This window comes from Aspergillus mulundensis (genome assembly GCF_003369625.1).
Source record: "Aspergillus mulundensis strain DSM 5745 chromosome Unknown scaffold_17, whole genome shotgun sequence".
In the NCBI taxonomy this organism is placed as follows: Eukaryota; Fungi; Ascomycota; class Eurotiomycetes; order Eurotiales; family Aspergillaceae; genus Aspergillus; species Aspergillus mulundensis.
This window is the reverse complement of record NW_020797905.1, coordinates 477497-500050: the sequence shown is the minus strand read 5'-3', so window position 1 is coordinate 500050 and position 22554 is coordinate 477497. Positions and strand designations below refer to the sequence as shown.

At 50.8% G+C, this 22554-nt stretch overlaps 6 protein-coding genes across 6 annotated transcripts; 2 read left to right on the top strand and 4 right to left on the bottom strand.

The window, feature by feature from the left end:
* Positions 1–200: 200 nt before the first annotated feature.
* On the bottom strand, positions 201–1304 carry fbp1 (fructose 1,6-bisphosphate 1-phosphatase; the record flags this gene model as incomplete). Its single annotated transcript, XM_026752970.1, has 2 exons — positions 201–1140; positions 1189–1304. The coding sequence occupies 2 exons, from the start codon at positions 1302–1304 to the stop codon at positions 201–203; spliced, it is 1056 nt and encodes a 351-aa protein (XP_026598608.1).
* A 3555-nt stretch (positions 1305–4859) lies between these two features.
* On the bottom strand, positions 4860–7561 carry DSM5745_10953 (H(+)-transporting V0 sector ATPase subunit a; the record flags this gene model as incomplete). Its single annotated transcript, XM_026752969.1, has 3 exons — positions 4860–7213; positions 7284–7362; positions 7436–7561. The coding sequence occupies 3 exons, from the start codon at positions 7559–7561 to the stop codon at positions 4860–4862; spliced, it is 2559 nt and encodes an 852-aa protein (XP_026598607.1).
* Positions 7562–8579: 1018 nt separating this feature from the next.
* Positions 8580–9281, top strand: DSM5745_10952 (uncharacterized protein; the record flags this gene model as incomplete). Its single annotated transcript, XM_026752968.1, has 1 exon — positions 8580–9281. The coding sequence occupies one exon, from the start codon at positions 8580–8582 to the stop codon at positions 9279–9281; it is 702 nt and encodes a 233-aa protein (XP_026598606.1).
* Positions 9282–9687: 406 nt separating this feature from the next.
* Positions 9688–15705, bottom strand: DSM5745_10951 (proteasome activator BLM10; the record flags this gene model as incomplete). The annotated part of the gene is made up of 3 exons (XM_026752967.1): positions 9688–9750; positions 9803–15215; positions 15275–15705. The coding sequence occupies 3 exons, from the start codon at positions 15703–15705 to the stop codon at positions 9688–9690; spliced, it is 5907 nt and encodes a 1968-aa protein (XP_026598605.1).
* A 1160-nt stretch (positions 15706–16865) lies between these two features.
* Positions 16866–18387, bottom strand: DSM5745_10950 (DUF409 domain protein; the record flags this gene model as incomplete). Its single annotated transcript, XM_026752966.1, has 3 exons — positions 16866–17301; positions 17354–17969; positions 18024–18387. 3 exons carry the CDS (start codon positions 18385–18387, stop codon positions 16866–16868), a joined length of 1416 nt encoding a protein of 471 aa, XP_026598604.1.
* A 2231-nt stretch (positions 18388–20618) lies between these two features.
* On the top strand, positions 20619–22331 carry DSM5745_10949 (uncharacterized protein; the record flags this gene model as incomplete). Its single annotated transcript, XM_026752965.1, has 1 exon — positions 20619–22331. One exon carries the CDS (start codon positions 20619–20621, stop codon positions 22329–22331), a length of 1713 nt encoding a protein of 570 aa, XP_026598603.1.
* Between the last annotated feature and the right edge of the window lie 223 nt (positions 22332–22554).

Genomic DNA, 22554 nt, shown 5'->3' with positions numbered 1-22554 from the left:
GCTACAGTGAGACATAAGTTTTAGACAAATTTTCATTATTTTTTTCTCTTTCAGTAACATAGAAATGTTTGTGTATAAAAATACCTAGCCAGCACAATTTCCCAGACCAGACCGACCCAACACGAAAACTCCGACCGGACGCCAACAGCTACGAAAGGCATCGTATTTCGGAACATTCAGTTCGCACCATTCGTGGCAGCTCATTTCTTGTACTTGTTGAAGGTATCGATGATCTTTTGGACCTCGTCCCTGGAGCCAAGGAAGACACCGCTCTTGTCGTGGATAGACTCGGGCTGGACGGACAGAAGGCGCTCCATGCGCGAGTTGACGGCCTTGCCGCCGGCGTTCTCGAAGATCATGGCCATGGGCGCGCACTCGTACAGAATACGCAGCTTGCCCTTGGGGCTCTTCGAGTCCGCCGGGTACGCGAAAACACCGCCGTAGAGCAGGGTACGGTAAGCGTCTGCAACCATGGAACCAATGTAACGCGCGCTGTATGGCTTCTTGCCCTCGCCGGGGCGCTTGAGGGAGTCGAAGTAGGCGTTGCACCACTCGTCCCAGTACATGCTGTTACCCTCGTTGACAGAGTAGATGGCGCGGGTGGGAGGCATCTGCATGCTGGGGTGGGTGAGGATGAACTCGCCCAGGGAGTTTTCGAGTGTGAAGCCGTTGACGCCGCCGTTCTTCATGGTAATGACGAGCTGCGCGGAGGCGCCGTACATTGTGAAACCAGAGGCAACCATCTCGGTACCCGGGAGGAGAACGTCGTCCGCTGTGACCTTCTTGTTGGGACCGAGAATGCTGTCGGGGAGCTTAAAGATACCGAAGATGGTTCCGACCGAGACGCCAGCGTCTAGGTTGGAGGAGCCGTCGATGGGGTCGCAGACCACAGCGTAGCGGGCGTTGGGATGTTCGTCGAAGATGATGGCTTCTTCCTCCTCCTCAGAGACGAGGATGCGGCACTTGCCGGAGGTGCGCATGGCAGCGACGAAGATATCGTTTCCAATGACATCGAGCTTCTTTTGGTCGTCACCGGTTGTGTTTGAGGAACCGGCGAGACCGGTGAGGTTGATTAATGAGGCACGACGGATGTAGTAGGCGATGGACTTGAAGGAGAATTGGAGGGCATGGCAGAGGAGTCTGGTTCTGTCAGATCTGGAAGTTCTGGTAAAGGGAATGAATACTCACGTGAAGTCACCTGTGGCCTCAGGGACCTTGTTCTGTTCTTCCGTGAAGAATCTCGAGAGAGTGACGATGTCAGTGTTGATGTTTTCGTTGCCGACGGCGCCGCTGTTCGTAGCCATGATGGTAGATTGAAACGGGTAAGCTGATAGAAAGGTTCAATTCGCGGGGTGGTCGAGAAATATGGTTTTGGAGACCTCGGTTCAGCGGAGAGAAGAGGAGTTATAAGGCTGGAGACGAGGTATGACCGGGAGATCGAGGAGGAGGGGTTGCTGCAGGGAGAATAATTTCAGGAGTAAGTAGTTTATCGCGGACGTATGAAGTCCGCCGCGGAAGCGCGCATTGCCATTTAAAGGCGCATCCCATGGCCAGGAGCAATCTTTTGCCGGTTAGTGAACGAGCCAGAACGTCAGAGCTGGCGGGCTGTGGAGAGACTTGACGCCATACAATGGACCTGGCCCGATGACGAAAACACCCGCTGCTCCCCGCGCTAACTCCTTCAGTCCGCCAGCCTCCCAAGCCGAGACCCCGGGATTCCCCGCGGTCTACTCTATCCGTTACAGAGATAATGAACCTATGTAGCAAGGATGATGACTGGTGGAATAATTCTCTCGGGAGAATTTCCAGCGAGTCCGTGGAGGTCCTCAAAGCTCAATCCTCAAGGTCAACTTTCAAGACGCGACTGATCTACAGTTACCAGTTCCAACTGTACCAGCGCAGGGCACCCACATAACGTAATGATGATAGCGCTCAATAATACTCCGTAGAGCAGCAGGAATTATCGAGAAAAGTGGGCTTCAGGGTCACCGGACCTGCAAATTGGATTCATGTCAATCCTGCCCTGGTCGAGGCCCTTGTTAAGGCACATGAGCCCGTCAGGTGATTCACTATACTCGTCCCCGGCGTCCCCGCGGCTGGGATGCACGATAAAGGGGACTTATAGTAGGAACCCCTCGGCATACTTGCTGTTATGAGCGTCCGGAGATAAAAATAATCAAGCTTCGATCCTTCAATGGCCTGGCGTGAACAGCGAATGCGATCGGGCTGGAAATTATCCTCTGAGCATGCGATATAAATCTTGAATCCATGGCTCTGAGGATAGAATCTGGGCTTGTCTATCCATAACTGAGAAGTGCGACTTGTCTAGCTCATACAAAAGATGGCTTTGATGCTGCCTGATACGTAGCGGTTATCACTTATCGTAGGTAGCCCGGTCCTTTAATGATCCGCCGTCAGTGACTAAGCGAGCACCACTAGCCGGACGAGGCTAGCCCTACGCTAGCGGCTCGGTAAAACTAGCGCGGCCGAAGCTGCTAAAAAACTTCGCGGACTGCTCTCAGCTTTTATCTTCGTCAACACTCGAGGTTCTGATATTCAGACTTCTTGTTCCTTGATGACTGGAACATTATGTGCGAAGAGCTGCGATTGCAGTGTGATCATCATTCAATAATCCACTAACCATTCCTGCAATCAGCACCCAGTTGCATGGTAAGCGCCTCCGACTTTTTCTCCCTGCCCGCACCCCTACCTTTTATGATGATACCTAGAACCATTTCAAACTAGAGTCTTTGACCCTACGGGGCGTGAAAACTCAATTCTTTGCACGTCAGTCTGATGCTTTGCGAAGAGACCTCGTCTTGTTTCACCAGCGACTGGTTTACTGGATGCTAACTCGAGGATAGGACTAACACTGCAACCAGCTTGGTTGAATGCGACTTGCTCACAGATGACATCCCAATGGTACGTTGTGACTACTTTCTCTCTCCCGACTCCCGATTTGAATGATGCTCTTCGTATTTTATACGCTGGAAATTACCGACTGAGGCCCTCGGCTTCTGAAGTCAACAAATGGCTATTTCTGACTTTCAATCTCATCTACCTTGTTTGCTCTGTTACGAAGTTGTTTGACATGTTCTGACGTTTCGAAGGCTTTGTAGGAAGTACCTCGATGTCCATCACTAGATGGTAAGCTCTTGACTTTTCTTTACTCGACACACCTTCGAAGATGAAGCGGCACTGGGCTCCGACGGCGTCCGACAGACGACCGGTCGTGATGGATAAGCCATTTTTGCGGCAGGCCTAGAAAACCTCGCCCACTGAGATCACCTTCGCAATATACACTCTGTTCATCGCAGTCGTGGCTTGAAGCTAATAGCAAAGCCAGTTTGGAAAGGGACTGTATGCCGAAATCGTAGATTCACAGCGACAAGGTAATAACACTCCTGCGTCCAGTTCCTGCCTTCACATGATGATTTCCTAGATGACGAGTCTTATTTGAGTTATCAATGCAGACAACATCTTTTTTTTTACCATTCATGCAAAACTGACATGAATCTTTCTTTCTTGCCGTATGATTTCTTTTTGAGAGAGTTTTGCTAACTGTTCTCAAAGTATACTATAGGTCGACCATCTCAGATTTGTATGTCCTGACTCGCTTTTAACACTTCAACCTCCTTCCATGATGAATCGACATAAAACAAAGACAAGCATATGTCCAAGTCGGCTTGCCGACTAAGACGATAATTGTCACGTCTGACCGTCGTCATATCCTGTTTACATCATGAAGTTCTGTCGGTCCTAGTACTGATAACTCGGAGTAAAGTAGGATGACTGACACCGCAGCCTGTCAACTGCTTCTCAAACTGTGAGTTCCGACTTTTTCTTGTCATCTCTCTGTCCCCTATACAATGATGATCTACTTTATTTTATCACGACGGTCAACATATGTCTACCTTGATGACCACAGCCTGTGACAGGGCATCTAAACTGAAACTGTCTCTTCTGACTTATCTCTCTTCATGTTTAGTGAGAAAGCAATCACTAACATGTTCTAGTCTTTGTAGGTCCAACTTGACTTGATACCCGATCAGAATAGGTGCTGGCAGCCAATACAATTTTTCCATCAAACTCGTCGTGCACACCTTGTAAATCTCGTTAGTCTGTAGAAGTATTCCCAGCCCAGCCCACCGAAGTGCTATGTAGTGACCCGTCCACTTCTGGTACTCCCATGAAGACTCTAGGAGTAAAATGCCTGCAGACGGGAGTTCGGAAGTAACGGAAGCTCTCGTACAATTCAACCAGACGAATGTGTACCGTAAGTCAAAAGATTACTCGTCTCTATAAGTGTCTTCCTATCCCACTTCCACTGGTCTAGGCTTCACTCATATGCAAGATCAGTTGGTCAGCCTTGGGAGTAAAGTCGTGTGACCACTAGAGACTATATAAATATATATATATGCAACCAACGATGTGAGCATGCTTGAAGATAATAGTATTCATGTGGGCAGGATACCTCGTTCATTCAAGGTCGGTTCTCTTTATACATAATATAGCATAGTAGATATTTCACTACGAGGTTGGTCATGTATGCGACTCATATATCCATCGCAAGAGTGCATATATTATGCAGGACTACTGGGACAGTATATAACCCAAGCAAGTCATACCAGTCATTTCGCTGAGTCGCCTAGTAGGTTTACTTGAACGATTCAGCAAGGTGACGAGTGCACATATACAAATATCTACACGACGATACCAGTACTGCCAAGTCAATCCAGAGGGAATTCTGTACGGAGAATATTCCTCCAATCTATAGTATTCAACCTATCTCGGTTCGGAATATACAATACATCGGTCTTGAGACTGAAAGGAGATATAAAGAAGGTGAAGGCAACTACCTAGTCAACAGGATCCTCATCCAGCAGGGTCTTGAAGCTAAACGGCACAAAGGGAATACCCTCGCCCATGAAGTGCTTGCTCATGGCCTCAACCCAGTGCAGACGGAGAGAGTGCAACATGGCACTAGTTCCCTCCATGACACAGAGGATGGCGATGGTGAGCGTGAACCACATGTAGAAGGTAACGACGATCATGATGGTGCGGATGGTGGGGTCTTCTTGGTCGAATGCGGTGCCAAGTGTCATATCCCAGAGGACAATGGAGAGCTGTTGGTGGGCGAGGGAGAGGGCCCAAAGACGCAGGTAGGAGGCTGTGTGGGAGATACAGTTAAGGCAAAACTCGATTGTGTGGATGACCTGGTGGATCATGATTTCGGAGAAGTCGAATTCTTCGTGCTCTTCTTCGAGGTCCTGGGCGATCATGGCAACGCCTTCACCGTCGCTGGTTGTGCTTGCGCGGGGGCCGTCAAGGTCACCATCCTCGTCGACGGCGCTGACGCGGGAGTGTTCGCCAAGGCCGCGGTAGCCGAGGGCGCGGGCGCGGTTGTGCTCACGGCGGAGGTAGAACGGCTTGAAGAAGAGCATGATGGGAACCTGGACGACAGCAAGGAGCAGGAGACAAACTTGGACGGTGGCCTGTCCAGAGTAGAGTTCTTCCTCCACTGATCCGGGAGACAGGAACATGAAGATGAGCATGTTGAGGAGGCCAGGGGGCGACTGGTTCCTAGCCGGCCAATCCACGCACCACTTGTAGATGATTGTGATAACAAGGTAACCAAAGATCGACTGGAAGAAGATGATGCCAGGAATGAAGTTTCCGATAATGTCGACCTTGGACTTGAAATGGCGAGCGTTGACATACTGCAGGATAAGGGCATAGGTCATGTGTGCCCAACCAAGGACAATACTCATCTTCATCTTCAACGAGTTAGTGAACAACAGACTGTTCTCAGCCTCATGCCAGTTCCAATCCAAACCGAAGGGGAAACGGTAGCTGCCCTTCAAAGACGCCTCATAAGAATGGCCTTCTTCGATATTGTCAGGCCACTTCCAGGAACTCGCGAAGACGGTGAACGACTTGGAGAAGATATCGTTGTAGATGAGACCGGTGTACATGGAGAAGATACCCATCATAAGCATGATGTAACGACCATAGAAAGCCATGTACGTCAGTTCGTCGAGCTTCGTCTTCGACAACTGTCTTTCCCAGAAGATCATGGCAGCAGCAGCCATAGCCATGAGGAAACCGTGACCGAAGTCACCAAACATGACGGCGAACAGGAAGGGGAAGGTAACCACAGTATACAGACCAGGATTGACTTCCGAGTACCTCGAGATACCGTACGCATCGACGATAGTCTGGAAGGCCTCGGTGAACTTGTTGGTTCGGACATACGTAGGAGGGGTCTTGTTGGTGCGGATTTGGTTGACGATCGTAGGCACGCTGAGACCAGCACGGTCATTGACGTCCTGCAAGGTCGACTTGATCAATGCCAGAGAGTTTGTAGGACACCAAGCCTCCGCAATCAGAGTCTTTCGAGCTTGATCGTACGAGCACTTGTTAAGAGTGTCGTAAACAGCCTTCTCTTTCTTGACAATGATCATCCAAGCGGCCAGCGAGCGGGCGATTTGAGAAAGCTCCGCGTCGAGGGTGTTCTTCGTGTTCCGGAGCACATTGTTGACATCGCTCAACCTCGTGTTAACCTCGTGGATCTGGTCCCGACGCAGCTCACTGTTCTCGTCGACGCCGTAGAGCGAAGCTCCGAGAGACTCGGAGATCTTTCTGATCTTGGCAATAATGTTCTTTCCATGAGCGAAGATGACGAAAACCATCTTCTGTGTCTCCTCATTTGTAGTCGGGTCGACGATCGGGTCCGGAATCTCGGACTGGTTCATGTAAAGGTTACCACGCAGCGTCCTCCACAGAATCCGCTCAAAGGCGCCGATCCGGTCGCGAGGGATGACACCAGAGACAAACCCGATGTTCATCTCGAGGAAAGACTGCTGGCCCTGTGCGTCGCCGTTCTGACCGCGGTGGTTCTGCTGCTCGACGTCACGGAGAAGAGGCGCCTCATCGTTGTCGAAGGACTGACGAATTTCTTCGGTATGGGTGTGAGCACGGTCGAAGAAACCTCCGGCCTCTCTCAAGACCCAACGCCATTCGGTCAGCTCGACCTCGCGCTTCTTCAATGTCTCGTAGCTATCATTCAGAGAGGCGATCCGCTGCTCCAAGCTCTCGCTGCGTTCGGCAAGCTCATCGATCTCTGAGGCCAACGGAGCAGCCAAGGTATCGGAGAACTCAGATGACGGCCTCATCTGAATCCCAGCCTTGTCCATCTGGGCATGGAAGTAACCTGTCCTCCGAAACCATCATTAGCCACCCCATCGACCGGATCGAACAACCGCAACGATTGGGAAACATACGGAGCTGCCGTTCAACATTGTCCAACCGACGGATCTCCTTCGTAAATGTCTTCTGGAATGCATTCGTCTCGGGGTTGAGCTATTCAAGAAAAAGAAACCAGTCAGCACCCGGCCCGGCCTCATCCAACAAGCAAACTGCGGAGAGCACTTACATCCCGAAACTGCACCTGCCCAAGCTCACCAAGGGCGCTAACAACCTCACGACCGATCTCATTCGCGATATAGAGCTGCGTCAAGCTCATATCCGACGAGCGGAAGAAGGTGTCCTTCGGAGCCATGGTGAAGTGACTGTCTGCCTACAGCAGCGGAGTTTCCTGCACCACAGCAACCAGGAAGACGCGCGGCTGCGCTGAGTTCAGAGGGTAATATTCGGATAAAAGGTAACGATAGAAACCGGCAGGATAGAAGGTGGGAATCGCCTGTATTCCCAAGCTTGACTCCCTAAGGATTGACGTGATGTTCTCGGGCTGTGAGCGGGAGCCGCGTGGCTGATTGACGGTCATGTGATTGCCGCCCTTTTAGTAAGCAGCCGCATACTTTACATAAATAGCTGCATATATAACTGCATAGAGTAGCCCTATATCGATGACCGCGTTCTTGTTTCCTCCTGGTTCCAGTGCCTGGTGTGGGTTATCTTGAATCTAGAATAAAACCCATATGTTCTCTATGTCATTTCAAAGACGGTATTGAAGGAAAGTGATTATCGTGGTCAACACCTATGCCTGGTCCAGTAGGAGTTATTCTGGGCACTGCCATCAACCAAATGAGGCTACCTAATGCTCATGTATGATCAGCCTGGGACTGAAGAAGCGCATATCTTACATGAGTGAGAATTAATCAAAGTATCTTTGCTAACTACTAAGATACTATGATCCCCAACGGCAATTGTCTTGAAGCAGGAATCAAGCCCTTTCCTAATCACACCCGCCTATTATCCTTGGAGCATTCGATTCTCCCTATTTAGCTTTTCCAAACAATTGAACTGTGCTCCTCAAGACAAAGAAATATAATTGGCCCGGAACACCGGTCTCTATAAATACACAGCCCCAAGCCTTCGCAAACCACACATCCACGCCGCCGGGCAAGCCAGGAGCGGTCGTCGAAATATGATCCCCATGCAAGCGGTAGTGTAACGGTGAGTCAATTAGTAGTCACAAGCTTAGTAGGCTTATGTTTGTCGGTGTGAGATATTGAGCTTGCAAGTCTTACTCTCTCCCATCGCGACTGCCAATACAGTCGAGATGGGATTCACCTACCGCTCTACCTCCACCACAACCCGACCCAAACCAACGCCAAATGCCTACAACTCTTACCAGACTAAAGGCTACTCTAACCGCGTTCCTCGCAAACGAACGTTTCAAACAACTCCGCAGAAAAGCCCACCGTCTGAGCACCAAGGACACCCACTGGAGCGACCTGGAGTACCCATGCATAACCGCCCAGCACGAGTGGATAAGCGAGCATCTTGAACTCGAGAGTCGCGGCCTCGCAATCCTACAGAGAATCAGCAGGCTGGAAAGCAAAAGCACCACCACCGCCAGCGACAATGATGTCAACGCCACCGTCCAAGGCTCGAAGAAAGAACCACGCGAAGACACCCGCCTGACAGTCCCCGAAAAAGCCACGCTCCTAAACACCTTCATTAAAATCCAACAAGTTATCAAGGCGCACCTAGCAACCATACCGCCAGGCAACACAACAGCCGCCTTCGAAATCGACAGCAAGAACCTCGAGCCTGGTACTGGCCGGCGCGCGCAGTGGTTCCATGGGCGCCGATTGTGCGCTGAGCGCGGGGGATGTTGTGCGCGGGGCTGTGGATGCTGCGAGAGGCCTGTTACCAAGTACATTGAGCATTTGCTTGAGGATGGGAAGGGGAGATGGACGACCGTGCCGCTTTATGGGCATTGTACGGCGGAGTGTGGGTGCTGTATTAGGGAGAGGGGGGTTTATGAGCCTGATAAGAGGATTCCGGATGCTGGGGTTGTGAAGGGGATTTGAAGAGCAATTCGGGGTCTATGCTATAAGGCAACTGGTTTATGTTACTGCTGGTATTGGTTGTTTGGGCACTAGGCGTCTCTGAGTAATGTTCTTTTGGTGTATAGAGTTGGTCTACGTATCTGTTTATGATAGCAATCTCATGTACGTGACGATCGTTTTATCTCTCAGTTCCTGAACGAATACAGGGAGTCTATGGTTAATCATATGAATAAGAATCCTGCTACCATGTACACTAAGAACGATTAGATGGCAAAGTGCAAAAGGTAGAGCCTACAGCAATCCCAAACCGGACAAGTGTAGACCCTATCAACTGCCGTCCACCTCAACGACTTAGTAAACACACACCCAAACGGGCCTATCAGGAATGTATGTTCTCGTCCTGCAATTTTGTTCTGCTCTTCGCGCTCTAAGCAAAATAGCTCTTCCACAGAACACCAGAGAGATCTTCTAACTGATCCGGAGTAAATGCCTGAGATGAGGTTAGTCGCAAATACTTGTATTGATCAGAGAAGCTGACTCACCTTCGCATCGATGTGCCACGTATCTTGTCTCGTCTTCTTGAACTCGCTAATGATTGTCTTGACGCTCGATCCAACAATGCCAGGATCGTTGGCCGCACGAACACTCAGCGTCGTCAGTGCTTCGGGTATCCAGGTCGGTGGCGGACTGCTGTAAGGGAAGGCCTGGATAAGTGCTCCGAGACCCAGAACGGCACCGTGTCTCGAGATGATAAGACGGGTGTGTTCGGGTGTTGGAGTACCGGTTCCCGAGGAAGCCGGCGAAGACAAGCCACTGGGAGTGCGGAGCATCTTTGGTCGTTTGGGAAGAGGGTTCTCGACTAGTACTTTCGTGAATCGCTTCTTGAAACGGTCGACGATCGCTTTGCGGAGGAACTCTGGCGAACAACGGACCATGCCCGATAGCGTAGCCGATGCCCCAGCTCTGACTTCATGCTGCGGGTCCTCCAGCATGCTCGCTACACACTCGAAGAGCTTATCACGGTCAGAGGGAGAGAGAAGGAAGAGGCGCCGGAAGTAAATGATCTGAATGTTGATCATGATACGTAACCGCTGGTGCCATGAAGGCGATGTCTGCCCAATGCGGATAAGTGTCTTGATGAAATCCGAGTTCTCTTCAGCGGGATACGGAACGTTAGGGAGGTGGCGGAAAACGTGGTATGCGAGCGACTGAAGTTCTGGGTCTTCCTTGACGTCCATCATATGCAGCAGTTGTCCGGTAAACACGTCCGCAAAGAAGGGGGCAAGCTGCGTGCACTCATGAGAGGACAAAGTAGAATCAAGCCAGAGGAGAACGGTCTTACTTCCTGACGTGTAGGAAGAAGGCGTCTGCTGGCCAGGTGTTCTCTCCTGACGCCACTGCTCAATTCGCGTGAATATATCGTTGATCATCTGGGTGAAATCCGTGTCGGGCGAGTACGGATAAGAACCGACCGACGAAGAAGATTCTTGATCTGTGAGCAGACTCTTGACGTCGGGGTAAGACTCATGGTATCGCGTGCGGAAGATTGTCGCAAGAGTCTGACCCATAGCCTCACGCACTCCCTTGTAAGGGTGGTCAAGGTGAGCAAGGTAGTCCTTGACAATCGGCTTTTCGAGCCGGAAGTGCCAGCCTGCATCAATGATCGATTGGTGAAGCAGGTTAATCTTAGAGCTCTCCTTGAATGCTGCATTCGATCCCATGTCTAGACGGAAGCTTGCCAACCAGTCGACCAACGGCCAAACTCGTCGCGGATCGCGGCACTGAAGGATCATATGAAGGAAAGTCGTCCAGTACCCAGAGTTTTCCGGCGTTAGCCCTTCAATAAAGATCTTCTGCACAATCGGGAAAGCATACTCCCAGACCAGCGTTCGCTTCTCCAAGCTAGTGTCTGTAACAGAGCTGACCAGCGCGCCGAGAATTTCTGCAGTAGCCCGATGTTGATGCTTATCACTTCCGTCCTCGTAAACGGCTTCAATCTCCTCCTTGACATCTTCAAAAGTAGCGGCTGTGAGACCATCGCGAAGCATCAACTCAAACACATAGAGGAGCAACATTGCACACGACATGCGGAATTTGTCGGCTGATGGATCCCGTGGCTCTTGCTTCAAGTACATAAAGAACTGTTTGAACCATGCTCTGTTGAACAGCTTGCCCATATGAGAACGTATCTTCCATTCCACCTCATCATACTCAATATCTCGCTCAACATTGGGCTTGTACCCGGGCATGTGATCACTCCATACAAGCCAACCGGGGAAATCGTGGTCAATGTAATACTCCGTCTCAGGGTTGGCAAAGCTGGCCAGGAATTCCTCAGTCCAACCCTTTTCGTGTCTCTTAGTGGCAACCTTGATCTTCGCCGGGAAGTTTTGATTACCCAGGATATAGCTCTTGTACTCGTGATTGCAAATTGCTCGGACATCGACCATGGTAAACAGCGCCGTTAACCCCTGTGAGTACATACCACGCAAGCCGGGGTGGTCATCGATAGAGCCCATAGTGACAAGCTCCACAAGACGCTCACTCGCGATGTAATCGAATCGAAGTCCCATGGAGATAACAATAGTCGCTACTCGACTGGCAACCTTCCAGTGGGATGCGCGGGCTAGATCCACAAGCTCCTCAGCCAAAGCAGCCTTTTTCTTCTCAATAAGGACCCGTTTGTTGTTGAGGGATTTGCGCTTTTGCAAGATTTGGTCATCGACACTGTGTGTAGCTGGAGCAATGGACTCCACGAGGTCTTTGTCCAAAATGGCCAATCTATCCATGGGACGTCCGTAATCCATGATTTGATAAACCACGCTCGAGCATATCCGCTGTACAGATGGCCTATCGACCGCACTCGCGTCGATGAAAGCTCTGACCAAGGTGGGGGCGTACTTCCAATGACGACCAACGGTCTTGGCTACACTGCTTAGCAACAACGAGAAAAGTGAGCCCTTGATTCGTGCGTAGTCATTCTCCTTGATGCCATTCTGAAGCGTCTTGAGAAGTGGTGGAATAACAAGGAGACGGGCACCCCAGACAACCTTGAGGGCCGACTCTCCGGCAGTCTGTGCGTTGCGACGGGTCTCGGTGTATGCAGATACGCAGGACTCTGCAATATCCAGGAGCAGGATTTCATCCAATCGTGACCGGCATCGAGGGGCGGCATTGTGCCTCAAGCGCTGCAGATGGTACATATTGGCTCGTCGAATAAGCAGCGGACGCGGGTAATCCTTGCGGATACCGCTCATCTTGTAAGGGTGGATGTCGGCAAGGAGAAGGCGAGTTACTCTGTCGAGTACATGGGCGGACCTCTCGATACCAACATCAACGAACCAGCATTTGTAGGCAGAGTACAGAGCACTAAAGCAAGGAACATCGTCTTCCTGCTTCTCAGTCAGGTATCTATGCACTTTGTGGAGAGTCCAGCCAGCCCTCTCTCGGATATCATGAATGGTAACGTAAATGGGGTCATTTTCTTCCAGAGAATATCCAGTTGGGTAGAGGTATGTTTCTCGCACGGTGTTCTCTTCCGAACTGTCTAGTGAAGAATCGGCCTCTTCATTATCTGGACCTGCTCCATCGACGCCGTCAGTCATTTCCACGTCCTCCGTCTGATGCGACACCCCATTGGCCTCACTATGCTTTGTGTTGGATGCAGCTTTGGCGTCAAAGAGTACAGAAACACCTGAGATAATGAGACGCAAAAGGACCAAGTTCCGAATTACTTCATCAGACCATTCCTTGCCGATTCCATCTCGTCTAACGTTGGAACCTTCATCAGTCAAAGCCGCTAGCTGTTTGAGAGCAGACTCGGCCTGATTATGGAAAAGCTCGGCAGCAAACTCAATTTCCTGGCGCTTCGGAACGTGCCATTTTACGGTCAAATTTTGCGGGTCAGGCCGATAGCTCCAATGCTCAGGCTGGATGCCCTTCGCGACATCTTCAGGTTCGTACAGTGAGTAATCTGAGGTGTATGTACCGGTCAGATTGAGGAGGAGGTGGTGTATGAAGTTTGAGACGTGGACAGTTGGAATACCCCGGCACTTCTGCTGCATGTAGACGGCAATGTCAAACAGCTCTTTTTTGTGTGCTAGGACAGCATCTCCAACATGCACGACACACATACTGAGCATACTAACATTCCATACTAGGCCTCGGTCACGAGGAAGCACATCAGTACCAGTCGTACGAGTCGAGCCTGCACCATTGTCATCAATCTCAGTCCGAATCGCCTGTGTTAACACGGGTATGAAACGCTTCAAAGCCTGTTCAGGATTGACTTTACAAACAGCGTTACAGATGAAGGCCATTGCATCGCGAGCTTGGTGAATGACATGGTTAGACACAAAGTCAACAACCTTAGTCAAAGCGATCTCGTATAGCTCAGGAGACAGCGAGGAAAGCAGAGGCATGAAGGTCGCAGGAAGAGTGTTCACAATGTTCTCCTCGGGCGATCCATTGCGCACCCTCGAGACGTCAGGAAGGTTCTCCAAAAGTGTGAAGACTCGGCCTAGGAATGAGATAATGAAGTCTCCAAAGCCGCACGTGGAAGAACGAAGGATCATCTCTTCAGTTTCGTCGTTGAGCTCGGTGTCATAGTTCAGCTGCACTTCAACACCCTCTTGTTCCATCCGTTCCATTTCCCCCGGAACCCATTGCATCGCGAGCATATCACAGTTGACCTCGTCTCTTCCCTTTGTCAAGTCCGCCATGGGTATGTTATAGCACGCAGCTTGGATGAACGTCAACGTGTGAAGTGACTTTTCAAGATCATTTGCATCAATTCCAGGTAGAGCCATTCCAAGTAAGGTAGTGAGGTGACAACGGTAGCCCTTGGTCCTTGCGATAATCCGCGCAAGGATTTGGAGAGCCCGAAGTGACGAAGTGGTACGGTGAACCTCCACCAAACCTTGGAGGGATGGATAGATCCGCTGCAGAGCGCCTGGAAGGATGAGATGCGGCTCCAAGAACGCCAGGCCCTGCAGGGTCGACAAGGAGAAGCTCATCGCAGTAGCGCTCTTGGAATAGATGCCCATGAAAATGACGTCGCGAATGCACAGTACGAAGCGACGCCTCAGAGGCTCTGTCAGTCGTCGCTCCTTTGGAATCTCCATCTCGCCGCTCTGCTCTCTGTTCCATCGCATTACAAAGAAATCCGTGAGGTAATATACCAACTGGGCTAGGCTCTTGGTCCAGCTACCGGAGTTTGACGGATGGAAAAATGTCTCCACGGCTTGTATGAGGCCTTCGAGCTGAGTCAAGATCGAATCTTCCTTGTCAAGGCATGCCGGCGAAAGAGACATGACGATCCACCTGGCTATGTGATGCGCTACGGGATGCTTCCGGGAGTCTCGATCAAGCATGATTCCCAACCCAGAGGATATGTCAACAAGAGCACTGTAAGGAGACGTGGACTGTCCAACCGGAATCTCTAGGAGTCTCAAAGTTGCAGTGAAGATGAGGGACGACTGCTCCTTGGTGAAGATTCCATACTCGGAGAAAGGGATATGGCCAGCAGGCAATGAATCTCGCGCCATTCGCGACAGGAAGTCAAGGAACGTCTGATCAAAGGTCTTTGACCGACTAACCAAGGACCAAAGATGGAAATATGTCGGCATATAGTGCTGTGGTAGCAAATCCTCCCTGGACTCCGGTGGTGGAGTTGTAGGAGCGAGCAGATTGATCAGTCCGACTACAACAAACGCGCCCTCCGAGAAGGAGGTGCTGTAATGCGGGAGAAACTCTTCCAACATGGCTGGTAGCTCGCAAGGATCAATGTAGAGCTGAATGAATGCGCATAGCTTGGTCAACGTCTTGATGTTCCGCTTAAGGTTCGATGAGTGTACGAGGCCAGATTCTGTAGGCAGGACGAAGGCTTTCATTTCTCTGTACAAAGGCTTCCAGTCCAAAGTAAGGTCCTTGATCGGCCTCAGGTAATGCTTGCGCCTGGGACTATGTCAGCATGGGCATGCGTTTATTATCCGCGGATGGAAGAGTCCACTCACTTGGTGAGAAGCATGAACATGCTCGAAAAACGCTCGGCGACGTTGGGATCGATCCCCGGAGCTAAAGAGAGCTCATAGTACAGCTTGACAAGCTTGATCCGCTCACTGCGAGTCGGGTCAAACTTGAGCGCCAGCCATGCTCTCAGCTCACGTGTCCAGTGCACCGCACCAGGACTAAAATCGCCCGATTCCACCGCAATATAGAGCTGTGTCAATATATCCCGGAAGTATTGCGCTCTCTGGGCTTCGTCCTCGAGCTGGTATGGTAGGTATTTGAAGTATGGGTATGTGCGAGGTCGAACTCGTGCTTTGGGCTCGCCGTCTCCGTTGACACCGTCAGGTTCACCTCCCGGAGAGGTGGCTCGTGAAATCATATGCCCATTGTGGAAATTGTCCGGCGTCAGGATCGCTTTAAGGTTGGAGTTATCCATAATCGTGCAGCTCCTGGGATGATTGCGGTGGGCGTAGGAGTTAGGAGTTCGGGCGGTGCGGGAAAGCTCTATCATAACAGAGTGATGTCAGCTACATGGGTTCCAATAAACGCGGTGTAGCGGACAGCGCTATACATTAACTCATAAAGCTCGCATCCAGATACTAGCATATAGAAACCGATGGCCGACAGTATCCTGCTGTAGACCCTCTATTCGCATTGGCGAACTCCAATAGGCCTGGTCTAGCAGAGCGATCGGATTGTAACCTCAATATAGCAACGTATACTAAACGTATACAGGGTATAGACAGTAAAGTGTCCCGGCAAAGTAGAATATGGACAAAGAAAGCTCCAGCTTGTTCAGGTAATTGCAGCTGGGAGGTTGATGATAGAAGAAGCTGGAGTAACGCACGACAGTTGAGGATAGCCAGGTCTCGGCTTAGGCTGCTGCTGATGACGCTAGCAGAGCTCGCAGCCTACCGTAATCTGACACTGCGCCCCACCAGTCCGACTGGGGCATCTCCAGCTTACAAGTTCGATTCTCGCGGTGGGCGACTCTCCTCTGTGTCAGGAAATACGAAGTGAGGTATTTACAAGCTATCTGTGCTACCACAATAAGCTTCTTTGTTCTTTGAGGCAAGGGCCATTTGACAAGAATATTCGGTGTGCTCCAAATAATTCATTCGCCACCCCCTCCTAGCTGGACGCATTTGAAGCATCATCCACCCTTCCAAGGTTGCCACCTTCATTACAGAGAACAGACGCAAGGGATGACCAGCAAGTTGAGGTCGAAGATGGACTAGGACTAGTGCACGTTGAATCCTGGTTGATCGCTCATAATCTCAAACTATGCGATAGCGGACAATATCTGAGACGGGGTTCTAGTGGTTCAAATTGTTTGAGCGTGCTTTGGATTTTAATCCCAACGGTCCCGGGGATATGGTAGCCATGCGCGGGAGTCGCTTAAGTCACCAAAAGACCATTTGCAGTAATCAGTTTTGCCGAGCTTTTGCGCAGCAGCCTAAAATACTCCGTACCGGGAACGTCGCGACAGCCAGGATCTGGTCCGATATCAGAAGTATAAGAAAAATCCTTAGCGCGTATGGGTATAAAGCAAAGTCATAGATGAACAGAGAGCTTTCCATAGGACTTGAGATTGCCTTAGGCCGGAGGTAGGAAAGAGCCAAAAAGAACACCCTGGATAAGTCCATACATCACCATAGCCTGCACAATCACCATGAACTGGCTAGAATATTTGATCCTGAACGAGGAGCGATCCGAAGTTCCCAAAGCCTGCCAGGCAATGTACCAATACCACAACGGGTAGCCAGACGAAATCCTGTTGATGATTTGGACGTGGTAACTAGTTAGTGCCATTGTTGCAAGAATGAGTTGAACTATAGCAAGCTGCGTAAGTAATGTAGCCGCGGGGCCAGACGGTATAGCAATACGGGCTTTGATAGGTGTCTTGAATGACAAGGGTACGGGTGCACCCAAGCCCCAGAAGCAGGACAGAAAAAGAATAAGCAGCATAGGCGAGGCGAGTAGAAAAAGAGGGAGATTGGACACTGTCCAGTACCGGAGGAATCCCACGCCCCTGATCGCGAGTTAACTTGCGGTCGAGTACACAAAAGATTCTCAGCACATACCAATAATGAGCCTGGACCCAGCCATAAATACTGGGGATAAATGACTGACACCAGGGCCGAGAAACACCCTCATTCATGCAGTACGCGATATACGCAAAGTACTGAGGAATCATAAGGCCTAGGGCAACAGTGCTGCCGCTCAGGACAAGAAAACCCAAGCGAACGATCGCCCCAAATGAACGCCGAGTGATGATTTTGTACGTTTGTGCGAAAGCATCATATGCTAGGAGGATTCCACTGAGAATGCCATTGCTGCGTATGGCAGTAGCTACCGCAAAGAGGCATCCGGTTATGAGCAGCTTTACATGGCTCAAAGACTGCTTTTCCTTGAGGAGGTCAATACAGGAGGATGAGTAGATGTAGAACCCGGTGAAGTTGAGGAATGAGAAGAGAGATTCCATATACGGCGCAGAGAGAAATGCCCCGGCAGGACAAATGATATGCAGCGCCGCGGAGAGGAAACAAAGGAGCCTCTTTCTTTCGGTGTCATTACCAAAGACATTGATAGAGAGTCGGTACAGGACTAAGACAGAGAGATAATGGGCCACATGTGACAGCGCAACGCCGGCGACTGCAAATTCAGCTGCTCCCCCTGAATCATACGAGGGGGGAACGACTGCCATATGGTTAGAAACGATGTATCGAGACCGAAGGAGAGGTGCATACATACAAGAAGACAGGGACCTGACTAGATAACCGTACGCATAACTAAATGCCCATTCCTGTTCAAAGACATACCCAGTCTGCCCTATGTGAACAAAGTAGATCGAGTCCCACCGAGCGAACTTGAGCGGGATCGGTAGGGACACATGCTTGCTCGGCGATGATAAGGCTTCGGCCGAGCCGTTGTCCAGCAGCGGAAGGAGGCTTGAGGAGGTATCATAGCCAAGCCCCGGGCAGCTGACTATAGCAACAAATAGTATAGCTTTCCAAAGCCAGAAGGCGACTGATAGGGCTTTGACCGGTTGGCTCGGATCAAAGAGGCACGGCAGCCGAGAAGCTGTTGGCTTGGAGGCCGCGGAAGCTGTGCTCATGGTGTTGCCGTCGACACCGCGTGGCGCGCTTCGGACTCGGAGTCACAGGACTTCCCAGAACACTCGAAGCTTCGGACAATAGTGATCGGGGCGATTAATAATGGAATCCCTAAAGGAGGTTGGGTTATTGGTGGAGGGTGGAGTTTTGGCCGACTCCCGAGTCGGCGGATTGCCAAGACCGATCGAACGGAACGCATAGCTACGGAATATGCCGCTTACATAAAACTTCCTCATAAAAAGCATGACCTAGATGCTCCCAGCCTCCCAGTATTCAAGCTCGGGACACGGAGTATCGAGTGAGGTTGGAGTCAGCGGGTGATTAAGTCTATCCTAGGACGTACTCCGAGGAGGTGTACAACGAATCTGGGTGTGTTGACAGACGAAGCAGTTGTTGCCACCGATGATGACGGTAGTCACGGTACTCCGTAGAAGACCGTGGATCTCGTGAGCCCGGCGCGCCGGATGGATGACTCTTCAAGTTCAGCCCTACGAGATGGAACCAAGGATGCTCCTCACTTACCCCATAACTGCGCACCACCTACCGCGGAAAGTCCTCTACCTCGGATATTGACCGTGTTCCGTACCTCGGAAGGTTGCAAGATCAGTCACATTGGACGAGACAAACGTAGGATCCAGTTCTTCCGGAAATCGATACTCCTGCTTGATTGGTGAGTGGTAGATCAAGCCTCTATACCAAGATACTCCGTAGCTTTGGCGCTAGACGCTGTACATGCCCGAGCAGCATGATCCGGCCATCCGATATATTGCAGATGACCCGGTCTCGGCCGCAGGTTCGATCCATTGAGTGAAGTACATCAACTGAAATTCTAAGTAGAGGTTGCGGGAATTGTAGGACGATGCTATGAACTGGCAATTGCTTGGAGACAAATACACGCATGGTGTTGTCGCCACTGTAGGAGCATCACAGAACTGCTCAGAATCAACTACTAATCTGGTGGCAGCATCAAGAGAATCAAGAGATTCTGATACTACTCCGTATCGTGTGGTGAGTGTGACGGACTTTAAACCGGGGCCGGACATAAGCAATAAAGTTATGAAGTTATGCAGCGCATCGGACGGTCGGGGATTCCGAGTCCGCCCTCCGAACGCAGTGGGAATTGCAACTAATTTCGCAATTTCAGCTTGGCCTCGTGTCAGACTGACTGGCCTTGCGAAACAGCGCCTCTTCGCGAAACGAACTAAGGAAGGATCCGGGATTCCAGGTGCGCTGGCAAAGGATGCTTTTATGCTTAGGCAGATTTCAGCTGCAGAAAGGCAGAGCTGAAGGGCGCCTTGGGGATGGAGACGAGAGAACGATGAGGTGGCGTCTCAAAGGCCGATTAATTAATAACTGATCAAGCAGAGGATCGGCAACTAAGCCTGGCCCTGGGGGGCGGAAAGTGAATATCATTTGTTGGCGCAGCTGGTGTTCAGATCACATCAAAAAGAACTGCTTTTAGGGTGACGCACCAAGATCATAGCTCTGCTTGCTAGCAAGTTTGCAGAGAATCCATATTATTATTGCTTGTGCTTGCTTTTGTTCCAGGTCTTGATCCCCTCTCGGTCTACATTTCAAGCAAGCTCCGACCCCCGACGACCACTGTGGACCAGCTACCAGACCGCCCATCTGACATGAAGAGATTGTTAGAACTTAGAACCTTAAGATACCCGTGGACCCCAGGGCCAGACTAAAAAGTGCTGCCTTTTCAGTTCCATCCAAGCCTGTGGGCACACTCGCTCCATCCCTGAATATAACTAAAGAGGCGCCCGCCCTTCCGCTCTTTCCTCTCCCTTACGTTTGACTCTTGAGTCTTGACTACGATCTCTGATCTTCGAATTGATCTACCTTTGTTTCCTTTTCATCTATCATATCAATCCATTTCGCGGTGCTTATTCCCCCACCCGCTTCTGCGCCCCTGTTGGTCTGACGTGACACAGCTGAGGCCATCCTAGTGCTGACTGGAGCTGGGACGTGGATCTCTCAGAGTCAGTCCAAGTTTGAATGTATTTTTCTGTCAGCTTCGCTGTGGTCACCTTATTAAGTGTGCCTGTCTGCTTCATCAGCCGATTTCTTTTCTCTTCTCCATACATCTAAGTGGGATCGACATCAGCCTTATGTATAGTTCGCAAGCGCCACTGTGAAACAAGACTGCACCACACCTTATAAAAACGTGGCTAGCTCGCTGTCGATGCGCTCTTTGCTTGTCTGTCAAGGTTGATCTCTGTGGATAATGCTCTTCAACCTCGGCTTGACAGCTGATGCCGCTGCCGCTCACAACAGCGAGCTCGCTAGCCCCCAAACGGAAACACAGCACTCCATGCCTTCTCGTGTCTCCTCGCCTCGCCCGTTTTCCTTCAGCAATTTACCTTCATGGGGATTGGGAAGTCGCTTCAGCGGAGAGAAAACTGCAGAGACAGGACGACCTCGCTTTGAGCAACGGCGATCAATGCCAATCACTGCCATCGAGCCTAGATCGTCGAGCGATGAAGATCGGTACTCTACCGCAGGACCTTCACCAGTTCGCCAGTACAGCCAGCACAAACACCCTAAGCAGTCATCTCCGCGGCCGAAAACCATCTATCAGCTAGCCCACCCGGCGACGAATGCGCGCCACAAGCGGCTGAAGCTCAGGCCGAAGCTCCTGCTGCAGCTTCAACAAGTGTCATCTACGTCGCGTCCAGTGCCTGTTTTCGATGTCTTACCGTCGACCCTGTTCATGCCAAGACTGGCCCGAAAAGTCCCCGCAGCTCTGCGCGGCAAGCGAGGACTGGGGCCAAATGATTTAATTGTCACGACTAGCGATCTATATCAGCCGACGGTGGGAGAAGGAGCGGATAGGAATCTAAGCTCGGACGAGGAGAATGGAGACCACCGTGAGGTTGTGGCAACGATTTGCCAGCCGTGTAAGGAGGACGCCTTGTCCAAGGGAAAGGCAGAGATCTGCCTCAATTCTGGGACAGTATGGGAAGCCACTCCTTTACCGAATGGGTCGTACGAATTTGCTGCAAATACGGACTCGGGTCTCATGATTCTGCGATGGGTACGGCGTGGACCGAAGAAGCGCCGCATGTCGGCTCCCCCAGGCTCAATTCCACCGGAAGATACTCGTCGCTTCACATTCAGCGTTATCGATCCTACTACTCGTCGACATCCAGTTATTGCATCGATGGCTCGTAACCACCTTGAGATATATGACAGGTACTCACTACCAAGCACCGCCCCGTCTTCGCCTACCTCTACTGCTTTATCTGTCATTAGCGATGCGTCGGAGATGGATCTTCCATTGGACCAGCAAGTGATGGAGACCGATGAAAAGCTTCGTCTATTGATCACCATCACTAGCATTTGGGTTGCTTTCCGGGAGGGATGGTCTCATAATTTTCGCTACAACGACATCGCGGTTACTGGAAGGACTGGACGGTCTGCAAGCATTTCGAATAATGTCTCGACTCCAGTTCAAGAAAGTGAAGATGACACAGATAAACAGACGTCAGCGGACCCGAATCGTCGGGTAGTGACCTGGACCGCCGCAGCCTCTCAGCCTCCAGCAACGGACCGCTCGACTCAGTATGGCAGCTTGTCTAAACGCTCCAACTCCACCGGCGCCGCCTTCCTCGAAAAGGCTAACAGGCGTAACTCCTCAATGAATCGGCATAATATGGCCAGTCCGCGCCAGTCGTACGATGCGTCGTTCGAGCCTAAAAATGTCAGACCAGACCTGGTCTCCGGATCTTGGTCACAACAACGAAAGGCAGACCGAGAAAACACGAAATTCGAGTCCCCAATTCGGCCCAAAGCGACACATCGTTCCAAGCAAGAAGATCGTCAAACAGCAGCCGACGACAAATTGGAGTCTTTACGTCCCACAAAAGGGAAGCGCCGACACAGGTTAAGCAACCTTTTCGACTTCCTCATCCGAAAAAGCGGGCATCACCGCCAATGACCTGCAGATTATACCCCAAAAAGTTGTGTAGTGCGCAGTTTTGTCTTGCGCAACGTTATATTCCCAGCTCCCTTGAAGGGAGATCAAGAAGTTCTGTTGGACGGTATTGGTATTGCCTATAGTTGTGACCGCCTGGTGCTGATGTCCCTCTGGTATATACATTGTTCCAGCTGGTTGAGATAATCTCTCTGCTTCGCCTTTTTTGCATTTCAGCGTTGCATCT